We start from the raw sequence: 24,540 nt of genomic DNA, 5'->3' as shown, positions 1-24,540 counted from the left end.
TTATGATCATCTGGTCTGACCCCCTGCATGCTGCAGGCCATAAAACCGTCCCTACCCCTTCCCTGGACTCTGCTGTTGAAGTCCCCAATCCTGTTTTTAGTGACTTAAATCGGCAGAGACCCTCCTGCTAGTGATCCCTGCCCCATGCTGCAGAGGAAGGCGAAAAACCTCCAGAGGCTCAGCCAATCTGCCCTGGAGGAAAATTCCTTCCTGACCCCAAATATGGCGATCAGTAAGACCCCCGAGCATATAGGCAAGAGTCTCCAGCCTGACCCCTGTTAGCCATTTTACTATTTACCTACCATTGCTTGGTTTTCCTTGACTACTATGTTTTACCATTAAACCATTCCCTCCATAAACTTATCTAACTTAATCTTAAAACCAGACAGGTCCGTCGCCCCCACCGTTTCCCTCGGAAGGCCGTTCCAATATTTCACCCCTCTGACGGTCAGAAACCTTCGTCTAATTTCAAGCCTGAACTTCCCCACGGCCAGTTTATATCCATTCGTTCTCGTATCCACATTAGTACTAAGCTGGAATAATTCCTCTCCCTCCCTTGTATTAATCCCTCTAATATATTTAAAGATAGCAATCATATCCCCCCTCAGCCTTCGCTTTGTCAGACTAAACAACCCAAGCTCCTCTAGTCTCCTTTCATACGACAGGTTTTCCATTCCTCTGATCATCCTAGTGGCCCTTCTCTGCACCCGTTCCAGTTTGAGTTCATCTTTTTTAAACATGGGAGACCAGAACTGCACACAGTACTCCAAATGAGGTCTCACCAGCGCCTTGTACAACGGAAGCAGTACCTCCTTATCCCTACTAGATATACCTTGCCTAATGCATCCCAAGACAGCATTGGCTTTTTTCACCGCCACGTCACATTGTCGACTCATAGTCATCCTGCGGTCTACAAGGACCCCTAGGTCCTTCTCCTCTTCCGTTACTTCTAACCAATGCGTCCCCATCTTGTAACTAAAATTGTTATTAGTCATCCCCAAATACATCACCTTACACTTTTCACTATTAAATTTCATCCTATTTCTGATACTTCAATTCACAAGCTCATTCAAGTCTCCCTGCAGAATATCCCTATCCTCCTCCGAATTTACAACGCCTCCCACCTTCGTATCATCCGCAAACTTTATCAGCCCACTCCTGCAATCGGTTCCGAGGTCAGTTATAAATAGATTAAATAAAATGGGTCCCAAAACCGAACCTTGAGGCACTCCACTAGTAACCTCCCTCCAACCTGACAGTTCACCCTTCAATACGACCCACTGCATTCTCCCCATTAACCAATTCCTTATCCACCTCTGGATTTTCATATCGATCCCCATGTTTTTCAGTTTAACCAATAATTCCTCATGGGGTACAGTATCAAACGCTTTACTGAAATCCAGGTATATTAGGTCCACCGCATTTCCCTTATCTAATAAGTCTGTTACTTTCTCAAAGAAGGAGATCAGATTCGTTTGGCACGATCTGCCCTTCGTAAAACCATGTTGTAATTTATTGCAATTGCCATTAACCTCCAGGTCCTCAACTAGTTTCTCTTTCAGAATTTTCTCTAACACCTTGCACACTACAGATGTTAAACTAACAGGCCTGTAGTTACCCGGATCACTTTTTTTCCCTTTCTTGAAAATAGGAACCACATTAGCTATTCTCCAGTCTAACAGGACCACCCCTGAGTTTACAGATTCATTAAATATTATCGCTAATGGGCCTGCTATTTCCCGCGCCAATTCCTTCAATATTCTCGGATGAAGATCGTCCGGTCCTCCCGACTTAGCCCCATTAAGGTGTTCAAGTTTTATTTCTACCTCGGATACGGTAATCCCCCATCCTGAATGCCCCTCTGTAGTGGTGCTAGTATCCCTAATACCTTCATTGGCCTCATTAAACACCGATGCAAAATATTCATTGAGATATTGCGCCATGCCTAGATTGTCTTTTATCTCCTCTCCAGCAATAGTCTTCAGCGGTCCCACTTCTTCTTTCTTTGCTTTCTTCCTATTTATTTCAGAGATACAGTCCCAGAGAATGAAATGCTCTGCTTAAACACAGGACAGGTACAGCACAGGCAGCTGCAGGGCTAGCCACACACCCCTGCACTAAAGCACTGACATGCCTCAGCCAGGATGGTGAGGTACTATCCCAGAGATGGGAAGATGCTCAGTTGTTATGGGCCATTCTGCCCTAGGTCCCTCTGAAGTTGTGGTGGCATGGACACCTCGTCACTGGGAGCTGACTCGAAACCCACCAAATTTACTTTGGACATACCCTGAGACAGCCACCAGATGGCAATACACTGCTGTGATCTTTAAACAGGGCAACAACTGGTAGCCCCTCCCACCGTAGCGCAGGTTACAGCCTCATGTGACAACGAGGAGGATGTGAGGACCTGATATGTCAATTAAAAAAAATAGATTTTAAAAAAATGTTGGAGGCCATCATCATAAAAGACCAAATGAAAGCAGCACTGTCAACCCCCAGAGTTCAAAACGCTTGAGTCAGGTCCTGAAAATCATGAGATTGCCTTAAAAAAAAATCAGGAAATTTTCAAATATAACCAATTTGGGGTTCTTTTTATTTGCCTTCTGGTTCCTGAGTTTTTAGGGTCCCTGCTTTTAAGCTTTTCTCCTCAGCTATGATACTTAGAAATTTACTTTTTTTAAAACAACCCCCCCCCCCAAATGGAGCTTCTGACATAATCACAGGACTCCAGAAGCTAGGGCTTTAAGAAAGGCATCAAATAGCGTGAGAGTTGGCAATACTGTAAAAGGGTAACATTTCCTAAAATGTTCTAGCTTCAATGCTCACCTTTACCTATTATTTTTAACATTATCATTAATCAGGCAGGCTCAACTTACTGCTGGGTGGTGTGTGTGTGTGAATTTATTGCAGAGAAGGTCTTGGTATCTTGTGGAAGGAGTCTCCAAAGAACCCCAAATGGCAGGTACTTGATGGAAAATGCCACCATGCAAGCTGGGGTGTCTAGCAGCTCATTTTATTGTGAGTGATAACATATTAAGGAAAATACACTGATTGCACAGGATTACTGTGTTTTACAAATGTTGGCTTAATCAGCCAACATTTGTAAAACACTCTGAGCGCCTCAGATGGAAGATGCTGGCGAAGGCTAAAGTGTGGCTGGGTTGCATCCTGGAGAATCTCAGATGGGTTTTGCTTTTGCAAGCCCTAACCTAAACCCAGTGGTGGCTCAGGGTCAGGTTCCATGTCACCCAAGCACCCTAAGTTCATGAGGGTTTGACCTGTTTTTATAAGTGACACAGGTACCAGTTTATTCACTAATAAGCCTGTCTATGGGCACCACCCCACCATCCCTGTGGTAGCTGGGCACTCCACAAACACTAATGTATTTACCCTTATTGCACCCCTATGCTGTAGGGATGTAACATCATCCTTGTTTGATAGCCCAGGAACTGAGCCACAGAGATCATGTGACTTGCCCAAGGTCACATAGGAAGCCAATCACAAAGCCAGGATTTGGACCTAAATCTAGACAACTTTAGTCCAGCCCCTTATGTGCATCTGTTCAGTTTTCACTAACCAGGTTGGGGAGTGAAAATTCTGCTGCCATTGAAGTCAATGGCTGTTTTGCCACAGATGGCAATAGCAGCAGAAACAAATCCCAGTAATGGCTCTGATCCTGTTCCTAGCTCATCTAAACTCTTCACATTTAAGGGCAATCCAGTCAGATGGTTCTGGTTCCATCCTGCCTCTCCAGCAGCATTCATACCAGTATTGGAAGACAGCATTCACACTGCAGCACTGTTTTATTGGTTAGGTTCACCCGTGTCATACCAGTTTAATATCAGAGATTTATGAGGTTTAATCTCTTGCTGTTTGAGAGGGTGTGACCCATCCAGGCCCTTTCCTTTTCGCACGGTCTAATTCATTCTTGCGCCAGTTTTATTACAGCCCTGGAAGAGCAGGTTACCTCAGTGTTCCTCTCCCCCAGAATTTTCCTTTGCCACACAGCATTCCAGAGCATATGGACACAGTTATGCTGGGGATTTCACAGCAATTCACTCCCGCTCCATGGACTTTCCCCCTGCATTCAGAAATATGGTTTCTCCACACTAATACGGACAGGAGGTCTCTCTTCTGGAGAGAGGCTTTATAAAAAGCAGAGGTATGGGTTATCCCCTCACTCTCACAGTCTGTCCCTAGGGGCCACCTCAGAATGGATCGGTTTAGGTTTCTATGTGGAATACTTTTAAAAAGTTGCCTTTTCAAAACATATTTTGATTTTTCCATGTGCCGCTGCCAAGATGCCTTTCAACAAAGGGGTGACTAACTGAAATCTCAGTGAAGGAAGGATTTTTCCAAGAAAGGGCAGAGTGAGAAGATGATCTCACCTTTTCGAATAGGATCCCACCATCTCCCCCCACCCCCCCAGCCCCTCTTCCAAATGTTGATTGGGAAGGGACTGGTGAGTCAAGGGAGCGGGGGTGGGCTAGCTGCCGGGCAGCACACTGTGCAACGGCAGTCAAGCGACTTTGGAAGGCTGCCCCCCCATCCCACTAATTCCCTTCACTCCCCTGGGTGTGCTAAAGGGATGTGGGTGTTGGGGGGTCATTTCCTGCTACACTCAGAAAGGGGCTGAACGCTCTGCTCTCAAGGAGTTTGCTGCATGGGGCACAGGGAGGACAGCTTTGGATCTTGCTTTAAGAAGGGGCTTGTGGTTGCTGCTTGTTCGTGGGCAAGCGAATCTGTTCAAAGCCGAAGGGAACTCGCATGCAAGGCTGGATAGCGTCAGGTGCGGAGCAGCCCCCGAGATGTCAGTGGGAGTGGACAGGATCAGGTCCCTCTGGAGAGGCAGGAGGAAGGGCTCACTCCTAGTTTGGTGACACTGTTCACACTGGGGTCCCCATGAAGAGGCTACAAACCTGCTCCCTCTGGCTTCAGTTGTACAGGATTGGGCCCATGCTGGGGCAAAGGGAACCCTCCCGAGCGAAGTCAGAAGGACTGTGAACAAGAAGTCTCAATGCCCAGGGTTCCTGTGGGTAGATTTATTTTTGCATTTGGAGAGGAAGGGAGAGGGGGTAAGAGAGCGAGGAGGGGGAGGGGGAGAATGTATAATGCACATGTCTGTAAGAATTAAGAGATTAACAGCTCTGGAAATTGAAACCTTCTGTTTATTCACGGGCCAGGTGTGGCGCAGCACAAACATACCGCGGGGCAGTTAATCTTTCCTTCCCTGGCCTCCTAATGACCTCAGCTTTGACCTGGAGGTGCTACCTTCTCTAGAGGTCAATACCCAGTCACTTTCTATGCTGACCCAGGCCTGTCCTCAGCCCCTCCAAAGCCACCAATTAGCCCAAATCCTATTGTGCTAGGGAATGGAGCCGGGAATCCCTACAAACGCAGCCTGTGGTTTTGCTTTCTCCTTCATGGCTGCTCAGGATTTGGCTTCACTGGGCCTGGTGCCAGAGCTTTCAGGTGAGGAGAGAGCGTCTGGGACTGCCAAAGAGATTGTAATGGAGATTCCGAAGCTGAGCTGGAAATGACAGAATCCTTCCCTCCTCAGAGAGTGGAACAGCCAGAGACTCGAGGGATGGAAATGGGCTATTTAATCCCGTCCATCTCCCTGCCAGCGCCAGACTGGCCTGTCCAGTTCTGTGCTAAGTGGGCCAGGCAATAGGGGGATCCCTTAGGAAACTTATTCCATGGGAAGTTTATATTCAGTCTAAAAGTCCCCGTACTTCACTAAATTATTCCTCTGCCTCTTTGGACTTCAGACCATTCTAATAACCTGCAGATTGTTACTGTGCTTCAGGCTATGCAGGTTTAACTTCTTCAGCTTGGCCACATGAAGCTATAACCACTTTGGGTTTCTCTTCTCTGAACTCCCTCCAACTTGCCTATCTCTTTTAGTAAATAGTTGCCCAGAAATGATCACAATTGGCCCAATTCTCTTCTCCCTCCCAGCGGTGTAAAACTGGAGTAACTCCACTAAAGCCCATGGTAAGAAAAGAAGCAGGCTAATATTCCAGAGCTGCAGAGAGAAGGGCCTGGGGCTTCCCTGGGGCTTTGTGATGATGTGTGCCTCTCCATCTGCAACCCCAAAACTAGACTAGCCCTTTTTCTTTTGGCAGCTGCATCACATTGCATATTCATGCCTAATGTGTCATCCATTTTCAGATTGAGGCACTCTCACTCTTGCTTCCCTCTAGGTTGCTCCTTCTCACACACTAGGTATGTGTCGTGCTAGTTCTCCCAACATGTATTAGCAGCTGGGTTCCAAACTGAATCTCGTGGTGATATTTCTTGCTCAAATCTCTAGTGGCCTTGGCCCAGATCCTCAACGGTATTAGGTACCGAATTCCCATTTTCAATAGGAGTGAGCAGGGCCGGCTCCAGGCACCAGCCCACCAAGCTTGTGCTTGGGGCGGCACCTGGAGGGGGGCGGCGCGGCGCTCCGCCCCCCGGGGAGAGCGGGGCCACGGCCGGGCTCGCCGCCCTCCCCCCGGCGCTCTGGCCGCCCTCCCCCCCGGCGCCCTCCCCCCGGCCGCCGGGGGGAGAGCGGCGAGCCCTGGCTGGGGCTCTCCCCCCGGCCGCCAGGGGGAGAGCGGCGAACCCTGGCGGGGGCTCACCACCCTGCCCCCTGCGCTCTGGCCGCCGGGGGGAGAGCGGGGCTCGCCGCCCTCCCCCCGGGGCTCCGGCCGCCCTCTCCCCCCCCCCCCCCCCCCGCGGCGGGGGGGGGGGGGGGGGGCGGCCGGCGGCTTTTTTGCCTGGGGTGGCAAAAAAGCCAGAGCCGGCCCTGGGAGTGAGACACCTAAATACCTTTGAGGAGTGGGATCCTTATCCATTGCCCACCGACACCAGTAACGAGACTCCCACTGACTTTCATAGGCCCTACCTCCCTTTGCGTTATTTTGCTCCCTTCACTGCTCCTTCACAGATTCATGGATCCCAAGGCCAGAAAGGACCATTGTGATGATCTAGTCTGACCTCCTGTACGACGCAGGCCAGAGACCTGCCTCAAAACAATTCCCGGAGCAGAGCTTTTAGACAAACATTCAGTCTAGATTTAAAAATTGTCAGTGAGGGAGAATCCACCACAGCCCTGGGTAAATTGTTCCAGTGGTTAACGACTCTCCCTGTTAAAAATGTACGCCTTATTTCTAGCCTGAATTCGTCTAGCTTCAACTTCCAGCCATTGGCTCATGTTAGATCTTTCTCTGCCCACTGTTGGATTGAAGAGTCCACTGTTAAATAGTTTTCAGAGTAGCAGCCATGTTAGTCTGTATCCGCAAAAAGAAGAACAGGAGTACAGTACTTGTGGCACCTTAGAGAATAACAAATTTATTAGAGCATAAGCTTTCGTGGACTACAGCCCACTTCTTCGGATGCATATGCATCTAATAAATTTGTTAGTCTCTAAGGTGCCACAAGTACTCCTGTTCTTCTTTTTGTTAAATAGTTGTTCCCCATGTAGGTACTTAGAGGCTGTATTCAAATCACCTTAACCTTCTTTTTGTTAAACTAAATAGATGGAGCTCTGTCACGATAAGGCAGGTTTTCTAAGCCGTTAATCAATCATTCTTGTGGATCTTCTCTGAACCCTCTCCAATTTATCAACATCCCTCTTGAATTATGGATGGCAGAACTAGACACAATATTCCAGACACAGTCACACCAGTGCCAAACACAGAAGTAAACAAATAATCTCTGTAATCCCACTCAAGGTTTCCCTGTTTATGCATTCACGGATTGCATTAGCTCTTTTGGCCACAGCATTACACTAGGAGCTCATGTTCAGCTGCTGATCCACCACAACCCCCAAATCTTTTTCAGAGTCACTGCTTCCCATCCTCTAAGTAGGGGCCTACATTCTTTGTTCCTAGATGTATATATTTACATTTAGCTACAGTAAAATGCATAGTGTTTCCTTGTAGCTAGTTTACTAAACAATCCAGATTGTTCTGTATCACTGATGTGTCCTCTTCATTACTTACTACTCTCCCAAGACTTTATCAGTAATGATTTTATGTTTTCTTCCACAGCATTGATAAAAATGTTAAATAGCTTAGGGCCAAGAACCGATTCCTGTGGGACTCCACTAGAAACACAGTTTACAATTACATTCTGAGACATATTGGTTAGCGAGCTTTTCATGTGTACCATGTTAATTTCATATTTTTCTAGTTTTTTTAATCAGACTATCATGTGCTACCAAGTCAAACACCTTACAGAAGTCTATGTATATTACATCCACACTATTACCATTAGGAGCCAAACTTCAGAAATAGATATCAAGTTGACAGGATATATTTTCCATAAACCTGTCTTGACTGGCATTAGTTATATTATCCTCCTTTAATTCTCTATTAATTGAGGCCTCTCACCCGCTTAGTGTTGTCAGTGAATGCTCCAACAGCTCCAGCTGCTTGGGCTCAGCCCCTTGGACCTGGGGGCACTGTTTAACATTGAAGAATTGTCACTTTTCGGTCTATTATTGAGTGACCAGGGAGACTGAAGTGTTCTCCTACTGGTTTTTGAATGATTAACATAGTTCCTGTTCATCACTGGTTAGGCACCACAGGTAAAAGACACCTACCGACAGGAAAACCAAGGCTTGAAATGCAGGGATCTAAATAAGTGGCTGGCTTTTCAGAGGTGCTGAGCACCCATCACTCCCTCGGGTCAAATACTGATGCCAGGTACCTGATCCAAGTACCCAGTTGTGCTGGTGGAAGGGCAGATTCTCTAGTGATGCTGATGCAGCCAGCAGCATCCTGGACAAATATAGCTCGAAATTCTCACCGGTGGCCACAGAACTGCTGCTGAGATCTCCATGAGCTTGGAGTCAGGCACCAATGCTCACCCTGGAGTCACATGAACAGAAACTTCCCTGGGCCAAATTCCCTGGCCAGTTATGGTTGCTTTGTGTGTCTCTCGTAGGACAAAACAACTTTAAAGCCAGCTTAACTGGCCAAGGAAGGATTCCTCTTGCATTAGGGACCCCTCCATGGTGTAAGGCTAGCATAGCAGCTCCAATGCTCTCCCCGCTACCCAGCACTTGGGGCCAGGCTGGGGAATCTCAACACCTCTCTGATCCCTGGATTTGGGATTGGCCCTCTAAGACCACAAATAGCTTGAGTAAAGTAGAGCAACCCTGAGGCTGATCTAATTTGCCTGGGTAGCAGCCAAGTGGTCAGACAGCTCTGAATGGGGTAGGCACAAAGGGTGGCTTAAAGAATGGCTCAGTACTTGAATCTGATGGGGGATTGCTTCACATTCTAGTGCTGAGCACATCTCAGTTGGACCAGAGTATTTGGTCTAAGTCCAGGCCTATGCTTTTACTAGTATAGCAATGTTGGTTAGGGGGGATGATTTTTTTTTCTACATTACTATCCTGGCAAAAGCTCTAGTGGAGATGCAGTTATACAAACCTAAAAGGGCTTTTCCTGGTATAGCTTAATCTGCTTGCTGTCCTGGTATCAGCATTACTGGCAAAATAACTTTTTTGCCAGTATACCCACACCTGCACTAGGAGCGTTTGCTGGTGTAGCTATAGAGGTAGAACTAAACTGGCAATCTTTGCAAGTGTAGACCTGGCCTAAGCCACTGTGAATAAACAGGAGACAAATGGAGCTGCAGCAAACCAAGTACATTTGACTCCAGGGGCTGGCCTGCAGAGAAGGCTGTACCTCCATTAGAATGGAAACCAGGGGTCTAATTCTCCTTTGCCTTGCACGCTGCATGTCATTGACCCCTGTGGAAATGGGAGTAAAATGCTATCCTGTCAGAATCCTCCGCTCATTCACACCATAGTGCGAGTGTCCCACACCCTCTTTGCACAACTATGAACGACCACACAAGGTGCAAAGCAGCTGAGAAGTAACCTCTGCCATGCACTTCTTCACTAGGCCAGGAAGATGGGGGGGTGTCTCCTCACCAACGTCACCCCCAAACCTAGATATCCCCACAAACCCAAGGCTTCCCAGTGCATTGCTTGCAAAGCCCTGAGCTCAGAAAGTTTAACAACCTTCCAGTTTACCAGCTCGGTCTTGTTTTCTGTGTAACGGGGATTTAGCAAAGTCATTAACTAATTCCACTTAGTAGTAAAGTAAAAAGAATTTTGTCCTACCCCAAGTCTCACTGAGGTTTAAATTGAAGTTGCATCCCTCTTACATGGCTTAGCTCAAAATATTTGTACAGAATATACTTTGCGGGAAACAGCCTATTTAAAAAAAAGCACAAATAGATAAAAATAAATAAATAAAAAGATCCGCTTTGAGTCACTGAATTAAAAAGGAAGATAAAAAGCCCTATTGAGCAGAGCTATCCAGATGATAGCTCCCCGCTTTAGCTCACAGGAGAAGTAACCATGTTCAACCTAATTGGGGCTTTTTAGGACATTCAGAGCTGCTATCATTCCGTAAAGTTGAGGCAAACTGCTTCCTAATTGGCTTCCCGCTGGGGTGTCAGTCAAAAAGTCTTTATTATCACTCCGGGCGCCTTTTCAATCCTTTATTCCCTCCTGGAATGTTTCGGAAGCTGGGCTGCCCTCACCTAATGCATGCTTACAAGGCCCCACCAGCATGAGTGCCGGCTAGCCTATGTGGCTGGGCTCCCTTGCCCCCACCCTCTTCTCCCTGTGCATAGCCAAGGAGTACACATTTTTGATGCCCTTGGATGTTCCTTCATTTGACTTGATACTGTTTGGTACGTTCACTCAAACATCACTGCTTGAAAAAGTAGAGTCCCAAATGTTCTTTAGCTCCAGCTAAGATGATCTACTGACCGTAGGCCTGTTTGGGCATGGGAGAATGGTATGAACTGCATTACAGGTATGATCCTGGGGGGCCTGAGTGGAGGTGAAGGGACGCTCCACTTCCCAGCAGGGTCTCAGCACGTCTCAGGATCGGAACCCAACCCCCTACACAAACTTCCTTGGAAAGTTTTTGTTCTGTTTTTTGGGTTTTTTTTTAAACAAATGTTGCCACTGGATGGAACAAAAATAAACAAAATATTGCAACTTCCATAGCCCCTCTTTCTGCCTATGCATCCCTCTAGAGTGCTTCATTGCAAGTATAGGTTTTTGTACTGTTCTATACAGGTTTTTATACTGTATTCACAACTGTAGTATCTGACAGGACAGCATCTTAAAGCAATAGCATGAGATTGTTGAAGCCCAAAACTTTAGTTCTTCTTTTAAAAAATGTTTCACAAAACCTAATAGAGATTTTTTTTAAATCAATAAAAACAAGAATTTTGGGGGGTGAAACCACCCTAACTGTTGCCATGCTGTAAAATTCCTACATTGCAAGACTGCTAGTGCGTGAGAACCAGGATCTGTAACTGACTGGAAATGATGTTGAAACTAACTTGTGAAATGCAAAAAGTCAACACCCAGCTTCAAAGATAAAAAGTGCTTGTGATTTTCAAAATTATTTCCCTCTAATAATTGAGGGCGCTACTTGTAAGTAACGCTAAGGAAAGACATGTGTGGCTGATTTTAAAATAGGATTTCAAACCCCTGGTGGCTCGTGTATCAGTGGGAGCAGAATTTGGCAGGGTCCTTTTTAATATTCTGTAGTGAATGCATTCCAGCCCTGCCTGTTCATTGTTGCAGAATGGGGATGGTCTTGCATTTAAACTTCAGAACACATTTGCCATGTGGTATAAAGCAAGAATAAACAGGCAGATTTTGCATTCAAACCCTGCGCGGTGGGACTGGCTGGGAAAGTCCTGATTGCTGCTGTTTCAAAGTTTGCCCCCTCTCCCCACCATGTTAGAAAACAAAGATTATAAATTATTCAGGGTTTAATTCTGTAAATGCACGATGGAATTTTATTTCACAGGGAGGGTGGGTGGGAGCTGGGGGTGGAAGAGGAGGCGGGTATATGTACAAGAACAGGGCCCTCTTCTTACTGCCCCTCTGTGCGCGCTTGATCGCGTGAGTTGACGCGAAGCTATCAGAATACAAAGCCAAAGCAGAGCATCTCGGAACACAGCAATTTCTGCCACTGCCAGGAATTCCCTTGTATGAAAAAGATGTTGTGAAGGAGTGTTAAATGGAAATTAGTTCTGCGTTTGCAAACACTTCCAGGATGTGCCGTGCGGCTGGTGTGACTACACGTTCGGAACGAGGAGGAGGAGGTGCCATTACCACTGCTGCTGGAAACTTTGATACAGAGAGGATGCCTTTTTATTTTTTTTCCAGAGGCCTCCAGCATTCAGCTGAGCTCATCTGGGCTTGCTCCAGGCATCACATTAAAAACTGGCCCTGGATTGACACAGCAACAGTTTGAAATCGACATCCCACTGATCAACCCCAAACATGACACGGGTAGGGTACGGGGCTTGGATGACAATATCTTAGCCCCCAGCAAGGGAGACAATGGGATGGGGATATAATGTGCTACTTGTGAATAGGAGTGGTGGGGATGAAATCAAGACACCCACAGAAATAAAACATGGCCAAACAGTATCTTGTAATTATTTCATTATTCATTAGTTTAAAGAACTGATTTTAAAATATGCCCGGTACATCTCTAGGAGCATGTACAATACTGAACCTAACAGGCAACTATTACAAACAAAAGGCCTTAATAAATACCCTAGACTGGCTCCTAAGTGGATGTAGCACTGTTGAGATCACTGGAGCAGTGTATGCAATGCATGCGTGTGTGCCCTTGAACCAGCTGTGGCCATGGGACAATTCCATCTGGCCCCCAAACACACCTGGAGGACGCCACGTTCGCACAGGGTGGGCTCGTACGCACCATATGGACGAGGTCATGCTGCATGGAGGATGCCATTTTGCATGCCAGTGTAGAACTGCATGCCTGACTAAAAATGTCGGGCATCACATTAAAAACTGGCCCTGGATTGACACAGCAACCCTGCAATGTGCTGAGTTTCACCAGCTGTGGATCTGAACCCCTTTACATAGTGCAGGGGTTGGCAACGTTTGGCACGCGGCTCACCAGGGTCAGCACCCTGGCGTGCCGGGCCAGTTTACTTACTTGCTGACGCGGCAAGTTCGGCTGATCGCGGCCCCCACTGGCCGCGGTTCGCCGTCCCGGGCCAATGGGGGCGGCGAGAAGCGGCGCGGGATGTGCTGGCCGCAGCTTTCCACCACCCCCATTGGCCCGGGATGGCGAACCGCGGCCAGTGGGGGCCGCGATCGGCCGAACCTGCCGCGTCAGCAGGTAAATAAACTGGCCCGGCCCGCCAGGGTGCTTACCCTGGCGAACCGCGTGCCAAACGTTGCCGACCCCTGACATAGTGTATTATATACCAGTTCACTCCCCCACTGCACATAGGCAACAGCCAGTGCTTAGAGATGGACTCTGAAGATCAATATACACAGGAAGCTGATCATTTACACAAAGGCCTCTTTACCTCACTCTGACAGCATCAAGGGGCTTTAAAGTGGTTACAACTGTAATTCACACCCACTTTAAGTCTTCTTTACACTGCCAGGGTGAGGTAAAGGAGCTTCCATGTAAGGGAGAAAGGGGCCCAGGCTCTGCCAGGGCCCAATCCAGTATCCATTACAGTCAACGGGAAGGTTCCCATTGACCTCAATAGAAGTTGGCTCAGGGCCTCATCCTAGTGAAGGAAGTGAATTCAGGAGTCCAGAGTCCTCAACTGCACACAGCCTGCTGCCTCCAGTCCCCCCACCCTCATGGGAAAGCCCCATGGAATTAAACAGAAAATGATCACTTTTCTGTAGGATTTTTGGACTATCCTATAAAATGTAATAGAAAATTAGATCCCTAATGTGGAATTCTATAGGTGACTTAAAAAAAAACCCTATAGAAATGGTCTCAGTCCCTGTAGGCATGTTTGAAGTCATTGCTACAAACTTTAGTTACATTTCTACAGAGCGCTGTTGATTCCATCCTTAACAGATTGCACAGGAATTTTCCATCAATCTGGTTCCTAATACCTAGAATACCCCCAGCTAATCTCAACTGCAACGGCAACACTTGGGAAGCAGGGTTGATCTCCCCAAAAGCCAAGACAGATTCTAACCTCATTTAACTTCAGCTAAGCCCACAGTAAGTCTGTTGACTTCTTTGGAGACCCCTCAGTGAAATGCTACCAGAGTATCTAGGATCAGAATGAGGCCCACTGTGCTCTATAGATGAGACTCAACACTTTGAATTGCAGCTGACACTGGCCCGAGAACTTGTCAAAGATATTGATGATGTAATTAAATCACAGCTCCATTACAAACTTTTTTGTAAAGATATCTTCATGACCAAGGATCTAAGCATCAACATATTAAAGGGTATAAGAAACACAAAGGATTGATGTTTGACTCAATACAGAAGTAAAATTCTATGGTCTGTGTTTATAGACTACATGATCTAAGAGTCTCTTCTGTCCTTAAAATCTATGATACTTCTCTCACATACACTGGTGTGAATCAGGAGTAACTCCATAGAAGTCACTGGCAAAACTAGTGTTACAAATGAATCAGACCATTTTGCATAAGTGTATCGGTACCATCTGGTATTTAGCTGTGACTATCTTAGTACCTTTCCCAGACCCGAAGAAGAGCTCTGTGCAGCTGGAAAGTTTGTCTTTCTCACCAACAGAAGTTGGTCCAATAAAGCTTGTCCCCCTACATCTTAGGGGCAGATAGTTTAGCTTAGGAGCTCATTTGGTTTATTTTATCTACGTTAAATCAAAACAAAAAACCGAAGTGTGTAACCAATAGCTAACCCTTAGAGGACAGGCTCTCTGCTGGTATTAACTGGCACTTCAGCATTGACTTCAGGGGTCTCTGTACTGCTAAGTCATGTGATGTGACACACCACCACCCCTCTTGCCAAATTATCCAGCTACTCTGCCTGGTAAGTGCCAGAGCATAGGAAGTTAGGGCTCTGGAAGTGGAAAAACATGGATGATCTTAACCTTTGAAGCTGGTCTTTTGATTAGATGTTCCCATCTCATTTGGAAAACTGTAACTTTCCAGACAAGTGAGATGGGAGAGCTTTTGATTGTGCACGGTCTGACTTTTGGGAGGTGTCCCAATGAATTGGATGCCATCCTCACTTGAACAATCATTAAAATCCTACTGTATAAAACACACAGTATTCTCTTGCTAAGACACAGCAGACCGGTCACTGTGTGCAGACATTTCTCTTCCCCTACTCCTTGTTTCAGACACTCTGAAAATTGCTAAGTGCTAATGATAACCTGTATCATGGAGACCAAACCATGAGCCTTCCGTGCTATGGGGAGAGCTGTGCCTGGTGTAGCTGGATGGGGAAGGGTATATGCACTCAAATGACAAAGCAGCATTGGCCACTAGTCTTCCGAAGCCTAAAACAATTTTAAAAAGTCACTGCTGTCACAGAGTATGCATCACTTGGGCTGAGGCGTGGGCGTGGCCCCAGAGGACACTAGGTAACAGAGAATGCAGTGTTGGGGCTGGGCAAGGACCCTGGGGGAATTGTGTTCACCGTTCATTGCACATACTTTTAAATCATCACTGCATGTTTTAGAAGTGTCATTGCACACACATGCATCACTGCGATTTAGAGCCTTGTTTAGGGAGTCTGATTTCATCTCTAAACCATAGAAAAATAATGCCTAAAATACAGGTTACAACACACTCAGAGCATGGGGCAGGAATGAACAGAGATTGCATTCGAGCAGAGATGAAGCTGTACGGGAATCCTGACCACTCTGCTTCTTCCATATGTACGAGTTCTTCCAAGGTGCACCTGGAAATGCACGTGGTCCCTTCCACATACCCGCGTGTCTCTTGAACAAACTGTGACTATGCTGGGCAGAACAGGTCCTGGGTTCAGACCTGCTAGAGCTCATCCCTTGCAGTCTCATCTAATATGAATGAGGCCAATTGCATTTTAGGAAAGAGCTGTTTTTTTAAAATCCCCCTCATTTTAAAAACGCTGGGAAGGCCAAGAACGCACAACTCACCATAGTCTTTCTTGCAGTATTTCTTCATGTTAATCTTCAGCTTCCCCTTGGACGCCTTGCAGTATGAGTCACAATCTGTAGGGGGGAGAGAAAGCGGGAGGGCAAGAAAAGATTAACAAAACAAATTAGCCTTAAAAATGCATAAAAGGCTGGGGGAGGGGGAAGCGAGAAAAGCTGCAGGCTGCCATGAATAAGCCGCATGCCTGTGATATCCATCTGCCAGGCCCCGATTGGGTCGTCTAGCAGGGGCATTCAGCAAAACCTTCCTTTCTAAAGAAAGCCTTTTACAAAGGAAGCCATCCTCCCTCCTCCCCGCCTGACGAATCCCTTTAGCTGTCTTCGCCGGGCTGCCTCTGCCTTCATGGGAGAGCCCGGGGCCTCCCTTATTGTGCCACCCAGCTCTTTTGAGAGCCACACAAATTCCCCCTGTTCTTAAACTGCAAACTGGAGCCTGATTAAAGCCCACAGAGGCCTCATTGTAACCCCTAACCCAGGCCTGTGGCAGGCTTTGGCATTCATTGCAGAGAGATTCTGGCTGGGGTCACACTCCAACAAAAGAGGTCAGAGAGGAAATTAGCAGCCCATGAAGCATTAGCAAAGCCTTTTGGTGTCCACTCTACTGGAGTGTGCAAATAAAATACCCCAGTAGGAACGTTTCATTTCTAATGGGCCCTACTGCTGTGACATGATGATTTTACTCCTCCGAACACCAGCCTGCGTTCCACTGCCACTAATGTGATGGAGCTGGGACTGTTGCTCTGGCAGCGCTGGCAACATAGTGACTGTGTTTGCTGTGCTGGAGCAATTCCATGCATTTCAGCCCACTGGATACTGACTTATTCCTGATACATCGGAGGCTCCTCCCTGCTTGGATTTTGGCAGAGCCATCCCAGTTTTGACAGGGCGGTTCTAAGTCTGGCCACGTGGCTGGAGCAGACAACACGTCATGATGCAGCCGTGCTGCAACGTGATGATGTAACAGCAGTAAACTGCATTACCATAAGAATATAAAAACGGCCATACTGGGTCAGACCAAAGGTCCATCTAGCCCAGTATCCTGTCTACCGACAGTGGCCAATGCCAGGTGCCCCAGAGGGCATGAACAGAACAGGTAATCATCAAGTGATCCATCCCCTGTCGCCATGACACTGCACTGTGATGTGCAAATATACTGGCACAAGGTGGCAACAAAGTAACGTCACATGCAACCATGCGATGGCCATGTTGCCATGGCTGCACTGCACCTTGGCACTGTAACAATTTTAAATGACTTGGATGTTGGTGCTTCCACCATTGGCCTTAGAGGTTCTGGTGCACCCGGCTGCTCTGCTGCAAATGGGCCCGATGGGAGGGGGGGATGTAAAGGGAGTGAGAGTTTGACTCAGGCAGGAGGCCAGGCTGAATCGGGGCAGATATCCATACAAAATACCCCTTCTGTAACATCTTTCTTACCTCTCTCCCATTTTTAAGCAGTTTTTTGGTAATCCTTAAAAAAATGCAAATGCCACTGAGAGGCACCAGAGCTCTGTGACTATGGGCCGGGGAGGAGGAAAGCAGGAAAGGGAAGCAGTGTCAGTGAAGGGCAAGGCTGCCAGGGCACAAGCAGATGAGTCATCTGCCACTGGTCCCAGCAGGGTTTGCCCAGATCCAGCTGATGGGAAGTTGCAGGTGACTTTCTGACACACCTCCCCGAGCTGATGTTCTGACCTGATGCAATTTGCTGCTGGAGATAAGCCTTTGGCTGGAATGTTCTAAACAGAACCATGCAGTGTCTGCCTGTATCTCCTCCAGCGTTGGACCTGATCTTCTGAAGCTGGTTGTAGCACTATTGCCGCTTACAACCTTGTGGCCATTCTACCTCTATTTCCCCTTCATACAGGCCCCTTTAACTCACTCAGTCTCCAGTGACCTTGTAAGGTCAAATCCCCTAATTTGCTCTTCACCGGCACTCCTCAGGCTGGCAACAAACTTTGTCAAATGTCCAGAACAAACACACAGCTTCGCAGCTCACCTTCCCTCCTGTAACTCCAGCGTGGTCTGGCTAGGACTCTGCAGCAGCATAACTTGCTCCTCATAGCTGCTCCATCCACCAGCCCCAGCTCCACACAACGTCCTGTTTCCCAAGCATCCCGTTTACAGCCGAGCCACCTGTACTCCTCTGGCAAGGTCAGCTACTTTCCCAGCCATGCCCCTCTTTGCAGCATCCTGCTGCCTTTTATATTGGAATCACTAGATTCCTCTCAGGTGGGGCTCCTCTTGCCATCAGGGCTGCCTGAGCTCCAGGCTCTCCAGCCCACACACAAGCCACCCTGTTACACTGCTCTTATTATTTGCATTACTGTAGTGTCTGGAGGCTGCAGCTGAGACCAGGGCCCCATTGTGGTAGGTCTTGTCCAAACCCATAGGGAGAAATGACCCTTGCCTGGAAGACCTCACAATCTAAATAGACCAAGGGTAGAGGAGTAACAGAGGCACAGCGTGGGGAAGTAACTGGGAACTAGGAACACCTTACCCACCACTCTCCTAACCTTGGAGAGGTGCAGAAAGAATGAGAGGTTTCTAAGCCCACTAGAAGCAGCAAGGAGTCCTGTGGCACCTTATAGACTCACAGACGTATAGGAGCATGAGCTTTCGTAGGTGAATACTAGGGCCTTTGTAGCTGCAATAGCTATTTGAAACGGGAGTTACTCTCCAGAATTGCTGGGGAAGTTTGTTCTATTGAACCTGTGCTGACTCTGGTGGGAAGTCAACACTCCAATGCGTGATGAAAACACAGACCTCTGCATTAGCCAACTGACTTCTGCTGGGACATACCAGGCATGCCTAAGTAGAAAGCATCAATAGTGCCACCCTTACTCCTCAATGTATGTATCCTACTCCATGAGTAGTGCCACGGATTTCAGTGGAGCAAGTTACTACTCAACAGGAGCAAGAGTATCAAAAGCCGGTCCTGTGTTAGATAGAACCAGTTGGAATGCACCTCCTGTATTGCTAAATATACAAGGTACAGCCAGGAGAAGTGCAGTTGCCCAACACCAAGGGACCAGGAGTCAGGTTTTCAAAGGTATTTAGGCCTCTAAAGATGAAGATAGGCACTTAGTGGGATTTTCAAAATGTTTAGATGCTTAACTTGATGGGAGTTAGGGTCCTCGGTGCTTTAAAATCTGGGAGAATTCAAAGCCCCTGATCCCAGACCCGGCCAATTGTTTTGGTGCCAGGTCACGTTTAAACTCAGAAGCAGATTATTTTCTGGTTCTGGCTGGGATGTGGCCACAGTCTTGCTAAGAGACCAAGATGATAGAAATTCCATAATGGCTAATCTTCCCGACTTCCAGCAGTTAGGGCTAAAATCTTGCAAGATCTCAAAATCTAACTCTGATTCCACCTCCAACCCAAGCCCTAGCTCCCAGACTAATCCTAACCAAATACACACACGGCCTCATCAGCCCATCTCCATTCACTCCTATTGTTCTCCAGTCACTAGTCTCTTGACTGCTATCAGCTTTATTCCCATCCCTCAGAAGAGTGCAAATGATGATAAATTGCTTTGTTCTCTCTAAATATGATCTAATCAAAGTCGGGGCCAGAAGCAAAACCTATCATTTGAAACAACACGGTTTTCCATGCCAGACGCCCTGCTGAGATTCCCTACCATGCTCCCAACCTGCCAAGAACCTTTTAAATGGAAAAGAATAGCCGAGGGCCAACGGATTATAGAAATCATTACGGCTCTTTGTTTTCTTCTTCTAATGTGACCCTGAATGTCAAGCAAGACTTGAAGTTTGTCCAATAAAAGATATTACCTCACCCACCTTGTCTTTCTAAGCAAGACTTGAAACACACTGGAACAGAGAGTGGATATCCCATAAAAGCATTGGCACAAAGCTTTAGCTGGAATCTTTTATAATATCTAGCCCTTTCTTTCACTAACCCTATAGGGCTTGCATTCTGACAATCATTCAACTGCCCGTCCTCAGAGGTTTCCTCTGTAATCCTTAAACCTGTCTGCGTGTCATACCCTCTGCAGGGGTAGAGAAGGGCCAGAACTTGGTTGCAATTCATATAAAGGAGATTCTTTATGGAGGCTGCAGTCACAGACAGATTCCGTGGTTCTCTCTGGCTCTCAGACTGTGCTGACTAACGTCACCATGAAGGGCTACTCTAAGTCCTGGCTTGAACTTTGCAGCCACAGGAGGAACTGCTGATGACCCTGAATTCCCTTTGTTCAGACCACAGGAGATGCACTCTCCTCTTTTTGCAGCGACACTAAATGGCAGGCCAATGTTTGCAATGGGCCAGACAACACCAAACCATCCTTTGAGGGCACAGGCCATGTCCAGGATGGGTTATTTTAATGTTGACAATGCTGAGGACTTGTGAAAGATTCCAGATGATGAACACTGAAAGAAAACTTGTGTGGAAGAGTGTGCAAGGAGAACAAGTCCTAAGGCCCTGACCTAACCAGAACAGACAGGGTTCTGACCAAGCGCATCTGGCTAAGCAACATGCAGATTTGAGACAAGCAATCGGATTAATTGAATATGCAGCTAATGGGATTCTAGTCAGGAACAATAGGCAGGACATTTTCTGGATACTAATGCACTACGATGATGATTATTACCAATGCTTTGCCCTCCTATAGCACATGTCATTCAAAGATCTCTAAGCTTTATAAATACTCACTAATTAGGCTTTGTAATACCCATTTCACAGAAGAGAAAATGATGCACAGAGAGATGATTTATCCAAGGCCATACAGCAAGTTAGTAGCAGAAGAAACTAAAACCCAGGAGTTCTATCAATCTGCTGCCCTAACTGCAGGACAACACAGGGAGCAAGTTACCACATCCTGATACTTGTACCAAATGAAATGAATTAAAGGAGCAGCAGGGATGTAATGTTAGTTATAAGCTAGAGCAAAAATGCCCTCTTGGATGAATGGCTAATGGTCGCCCAGCCCAATCTACCCCAGATGGCAGATGCTGCCTTGTGTCTGCTAGCTGGTGGGGGGACATGACCAGTAGACAGAGTCCCTGATCTGGGTCAAAGCTTACTTCGGGAGTGCAAAAACTCCAGCCAGGACCGGTGTGGTCCACAAGCACCACCTCTACTAGAACCAAACAGGAGATTCGTCACTGGCTGAGCCAGTGGGAGCCGTTCTGAGCATGTCAATACAGGAAGGCTTTCTGTCCATCTCCTATAGCTTGCCCTGTCTTAGCATCAGGTCCAGAAGTACTGCTGCTAGAGAAAGTGGGATAAATCCCAGACCAAGAATCACCCTGGAGTTTGTCTGGAACCATGCATGGAAATGAGCCCACATCTCTTCAGGAGCTTCAGAGAAGTTCGGCAACCTTTTCTTGTGGCTTAAATTCTCAGCACTTCCCAACCACCAGGCTGTTCTCATAGTATTTCCAGTTGGGCTGAGATTAGGAACTCCAAGAAACCTGCCCTTGTGAGGTTTCCAAACCCAGGAGCCTGGGATAAGATTCAGAGAAGTATCCAAACTCGACTGACTCTCCAGACCTTGGCCTGCCAGTATGTACTTCCTAAACGGATATTGCATTGAGTCAGCAATCAGCACATTCGAGCACCATGGGCTCAGTCCTGCTTTTAGGGCAGGGAGTAGCATCAGGGCTGGTGATTCTTAACATGACAGGAAACAGCCTAACGGTGCCCAGCAAGGATTGCTGGTAGCTGTGGTGTGAAAACATCCTCTGTGCTTCAGCAGCTGTGGATATGAAGATACTGTGAGCCTCATGCACCAGGTGGAACCACTTTAGTTCTTAATTAACTATCTAGTTCTATGTTCTGGGCCTGGCACACCCTGGCTTTCACCACTGTCAATGAAGAGTAATTCCACTGAAGTAAGGGAGAGCTGGATCAGACCTTCCTACTCTGCCCTCTCTTCCTTTTTCCTCCCTCCTCACATCTCTACTTTCTGGGCCAGTGCCTCAGCTGGTTTAAATTGAAGTCAATGGGCCAATTCCCCAGCTGGTATAAATCAGCATAGCTCTAATGAAATCGGGAAGGCCGGATCCCAACTCATGTAAATCAACGTAGCTCCAGTGAAGTCAATGGGTCACATCCCAGCGGGTGTGAATCCGCAGAGTTCCATTGGTTTCAGTACTGATTTACATCACCGGTGGATCGGGTCCCCTGGCTCTCTCTCTGTCTTTCACCTTCTGAGCTCTCTCCTTTCTCAAACTGCTAGAAAACCCATTGGAGACTGTTTCGGATGACAAATTAAATCTCTGAAACACAGCTCAGATTTTGTGCTTGCGAATGAGCTGTGCTGCATACTTAATATTAAAAAGGTCGCCTCTTAGCCAAGCCAAATGCACACAGAGAGCGCTGTAGTCTATTACACTAACGTTGCCTAATGATTAAAAAAAGATTCCGCTCGAGTCCATCAAACATAATTTCAACAGCTTAGACTCCGGTGGAAAGATTTACTGTGCTGCTGCTCCCTTGCTGAAAGCTGATCGCCGAGCCAAGCTCCAAGGGTTGCTGGGTGCGGGGGTCGGAAATGGGGAGGAGACACGACTTGCTGACAACTGGAATACACTGAGCACTGCTGCAACACATACAGGCCATTAAAGGGATGTAGGATTCTCCCTGCCTCAGTTATTTCTCCCTGTGTTCTTCCTCGCCATACGCCCATTGCCTACTAGGCTGAGTGGGCCTGGTCTGATTGTGAAAGGTGCTGAGTATCTACAGCTCCCACTGGCTTCCATGAGAGATGCGGGTGCTCTCTTGCACACCTCTTGGGTTAACGAGGACCAACCATGGGGTAATCCCCCTCTAGATGAAGGATCCCAGAGACCAAAGGACGTGGCTGAAGCATCGAGAGCGGGAGTTCCTAGCAAATAGGTGAATAATTTTCACCTTAGACATTCTACTCACCCGCTGTCTCCAGACGGAGTGATAGCGACCAGGACGACACAGGGCCTGCTGCGAGAGGGAGGGGAACCTGTAGTGTAGTGTAGGAACTGAGCTGTAAGGGCAATGGGGAAGAGTCAAGTTGCCATTTGTCCCGGTCCCATGGGGAGCATTTCTGGGCTGGAGGTTTTGCCCTCTGCTCTGCCTCTCAGGGATGGGCTGGAGGATAGAATCAATCCTAGCTATTTCTTAACCATTACAGCTGCCGCCATGTCACTGTTCGGTCATGTTTTGGCGGCCATAATGCTAATGGGTCAGGTGACTTCCTGGAGTGGGTGGAGACTTTCCACCCCAAACAACTCCTTTGTTTTGAGCCTTGCTTCTCCGGCGAGAAAGCTGAGTTCTCCTGTCTCTTCCTGCCTGACAGACATGATCTCTTGCTTGAGAACATAGCGTGCTCTCCCACTAAACCCAGCCAGCACAAATTGCATCTGGGACCCGCTGACTCACAAGGTTACCCATGCACTCTCCTGGATTCAAATGTATTTAACAAGGAGAAACTACAGTATAACTCAGCACTTGTCACTAGTCCAGCACCTTCCATCTGAGGGCTCAAGTGCATTACAAACCTGAACTAACCAAGCCATACAAACTCCCTTCATTGTATCATCCCTGTTCCCCACAGATGGGGAAATCAGGGCACAGAGAGGTTTAAAGAGCCAATTTTCAAACGTGGACACCTAAATCCATATTCTTGACCCTAAATACCCATTTTAAGCACCTAAATTCTGATTTAAGGGAGTAGATCAGCACTTGGGTGGCAAACAAAGGACATTAAGTGCCTACTTTAGGCATCCAAATTAGGAAATTGAAAATACAGGAAATCTGAGGCAGGACTAAAACCCAAACCTCAAGATTCTCAGGTATATGTTCCTCCCACCAGCCCATGCTTTCCTTTTTGGTGGACTGTAGACCTGCCAATATCAAAGAGAGGGGAAACATCATGAAAAAAAATCTTACCATATATCATGGGAGTGACTGGATGGTTTTCCATGAGAAAACATGAACTGGGAAGGCAGTTACTGAGTCTCAGTGGTAAACTGAGCAAGAGGGAGTTTGGAAAGATGCAATTGGTACTACTTGTTCTGAGAGCGATCCAAGGTCTTAGAGCAGGTGGCAGGAGGCTGTTTTGTGTCCATCTCAGCTTAGTAAAATATGTCAGCAATGCATTTACAGGCTTTATGGTGCTGCCAGTCCCTTTGATCTAGCTAATTCTCTGGCCATGTGAAGGGCTTTCACGGCTAAACACCTTGTTTGTTTTATTAATTTTTTTTCTCCTGAAAAAAGTCACTTTATTTTAGAAAACAATGTTTGCCCTCCATCTTTTTAGGGAGTGAGGCATGGTGCAGTCAGGTGCTGGACAACCAGCCACACTCAGCTCTACCAGTGCACCTCCTTCCTGATCTGGGAAAAAACTGAATGAATAATGGCATTTCTGGTTCAGGAACTAACCTGAAAAATCCAAAAAAAAATCACAGATTGATTCAAACTGAAACTGTATTTTTGGAATTTTTTTGCTGAATCAAAAAAAAAACTGAAAAAAATTTCATTTAGGTTAACCCAAAACAAGTTTTTTTGGTTTTTCATTTTGTTTTGGTTAATTTTTGGGTGATTCCCCCCCCCCCCTTTTTTTTTTGTTTGTTTTCTAAATGAACC

At 47.0% G+C, this 24,540-nt stretch overlaps 1 protein-coding gene across 5 annotated transcripts in view; it reads right to left on the bottom strand.

The window, feature by feature from the left end:
* NTN1 (netrin 1) overlaps window positions 1-24,540 on the bottom strand; it is a 266,079-nt gene that overhangs the window by 52,901 nt on the left and 188,638 nt on the right. For all 5 annotated transcript variants that reach the window (XM_024101647.3, XM_024101649.3, XM_024101648.3 and 2 more), the window contains one exon: window positions 15,946-16,020. In XM_024101647.3, the coding sequence (XP_023957415.1) occupies window positions 15,946-16,020 (75 nt within the window). The remainder of the gene's footprint in view (window positions 1-15,945; window positions 16,021-24,540) is intronic.

The sequence above is a fragment of the Chrysemys picta genome, chromosome 12 (genome assembly GCF_011386835.1).
Source record: "Chrysemys picta bellii isolate R12L10 chromosome 12, ASM1138683v2, whole genome shotgun sequence".
NCBI lineage: Eukaryota > Metazoa > Chordata > Testudines > Emydidae > Chrysemys > Chrysemys picta.
Note: the sequence above shows the minus strand (reverse complement) of the source record. Positions and strands in the feature narration are given on the sequence as shown.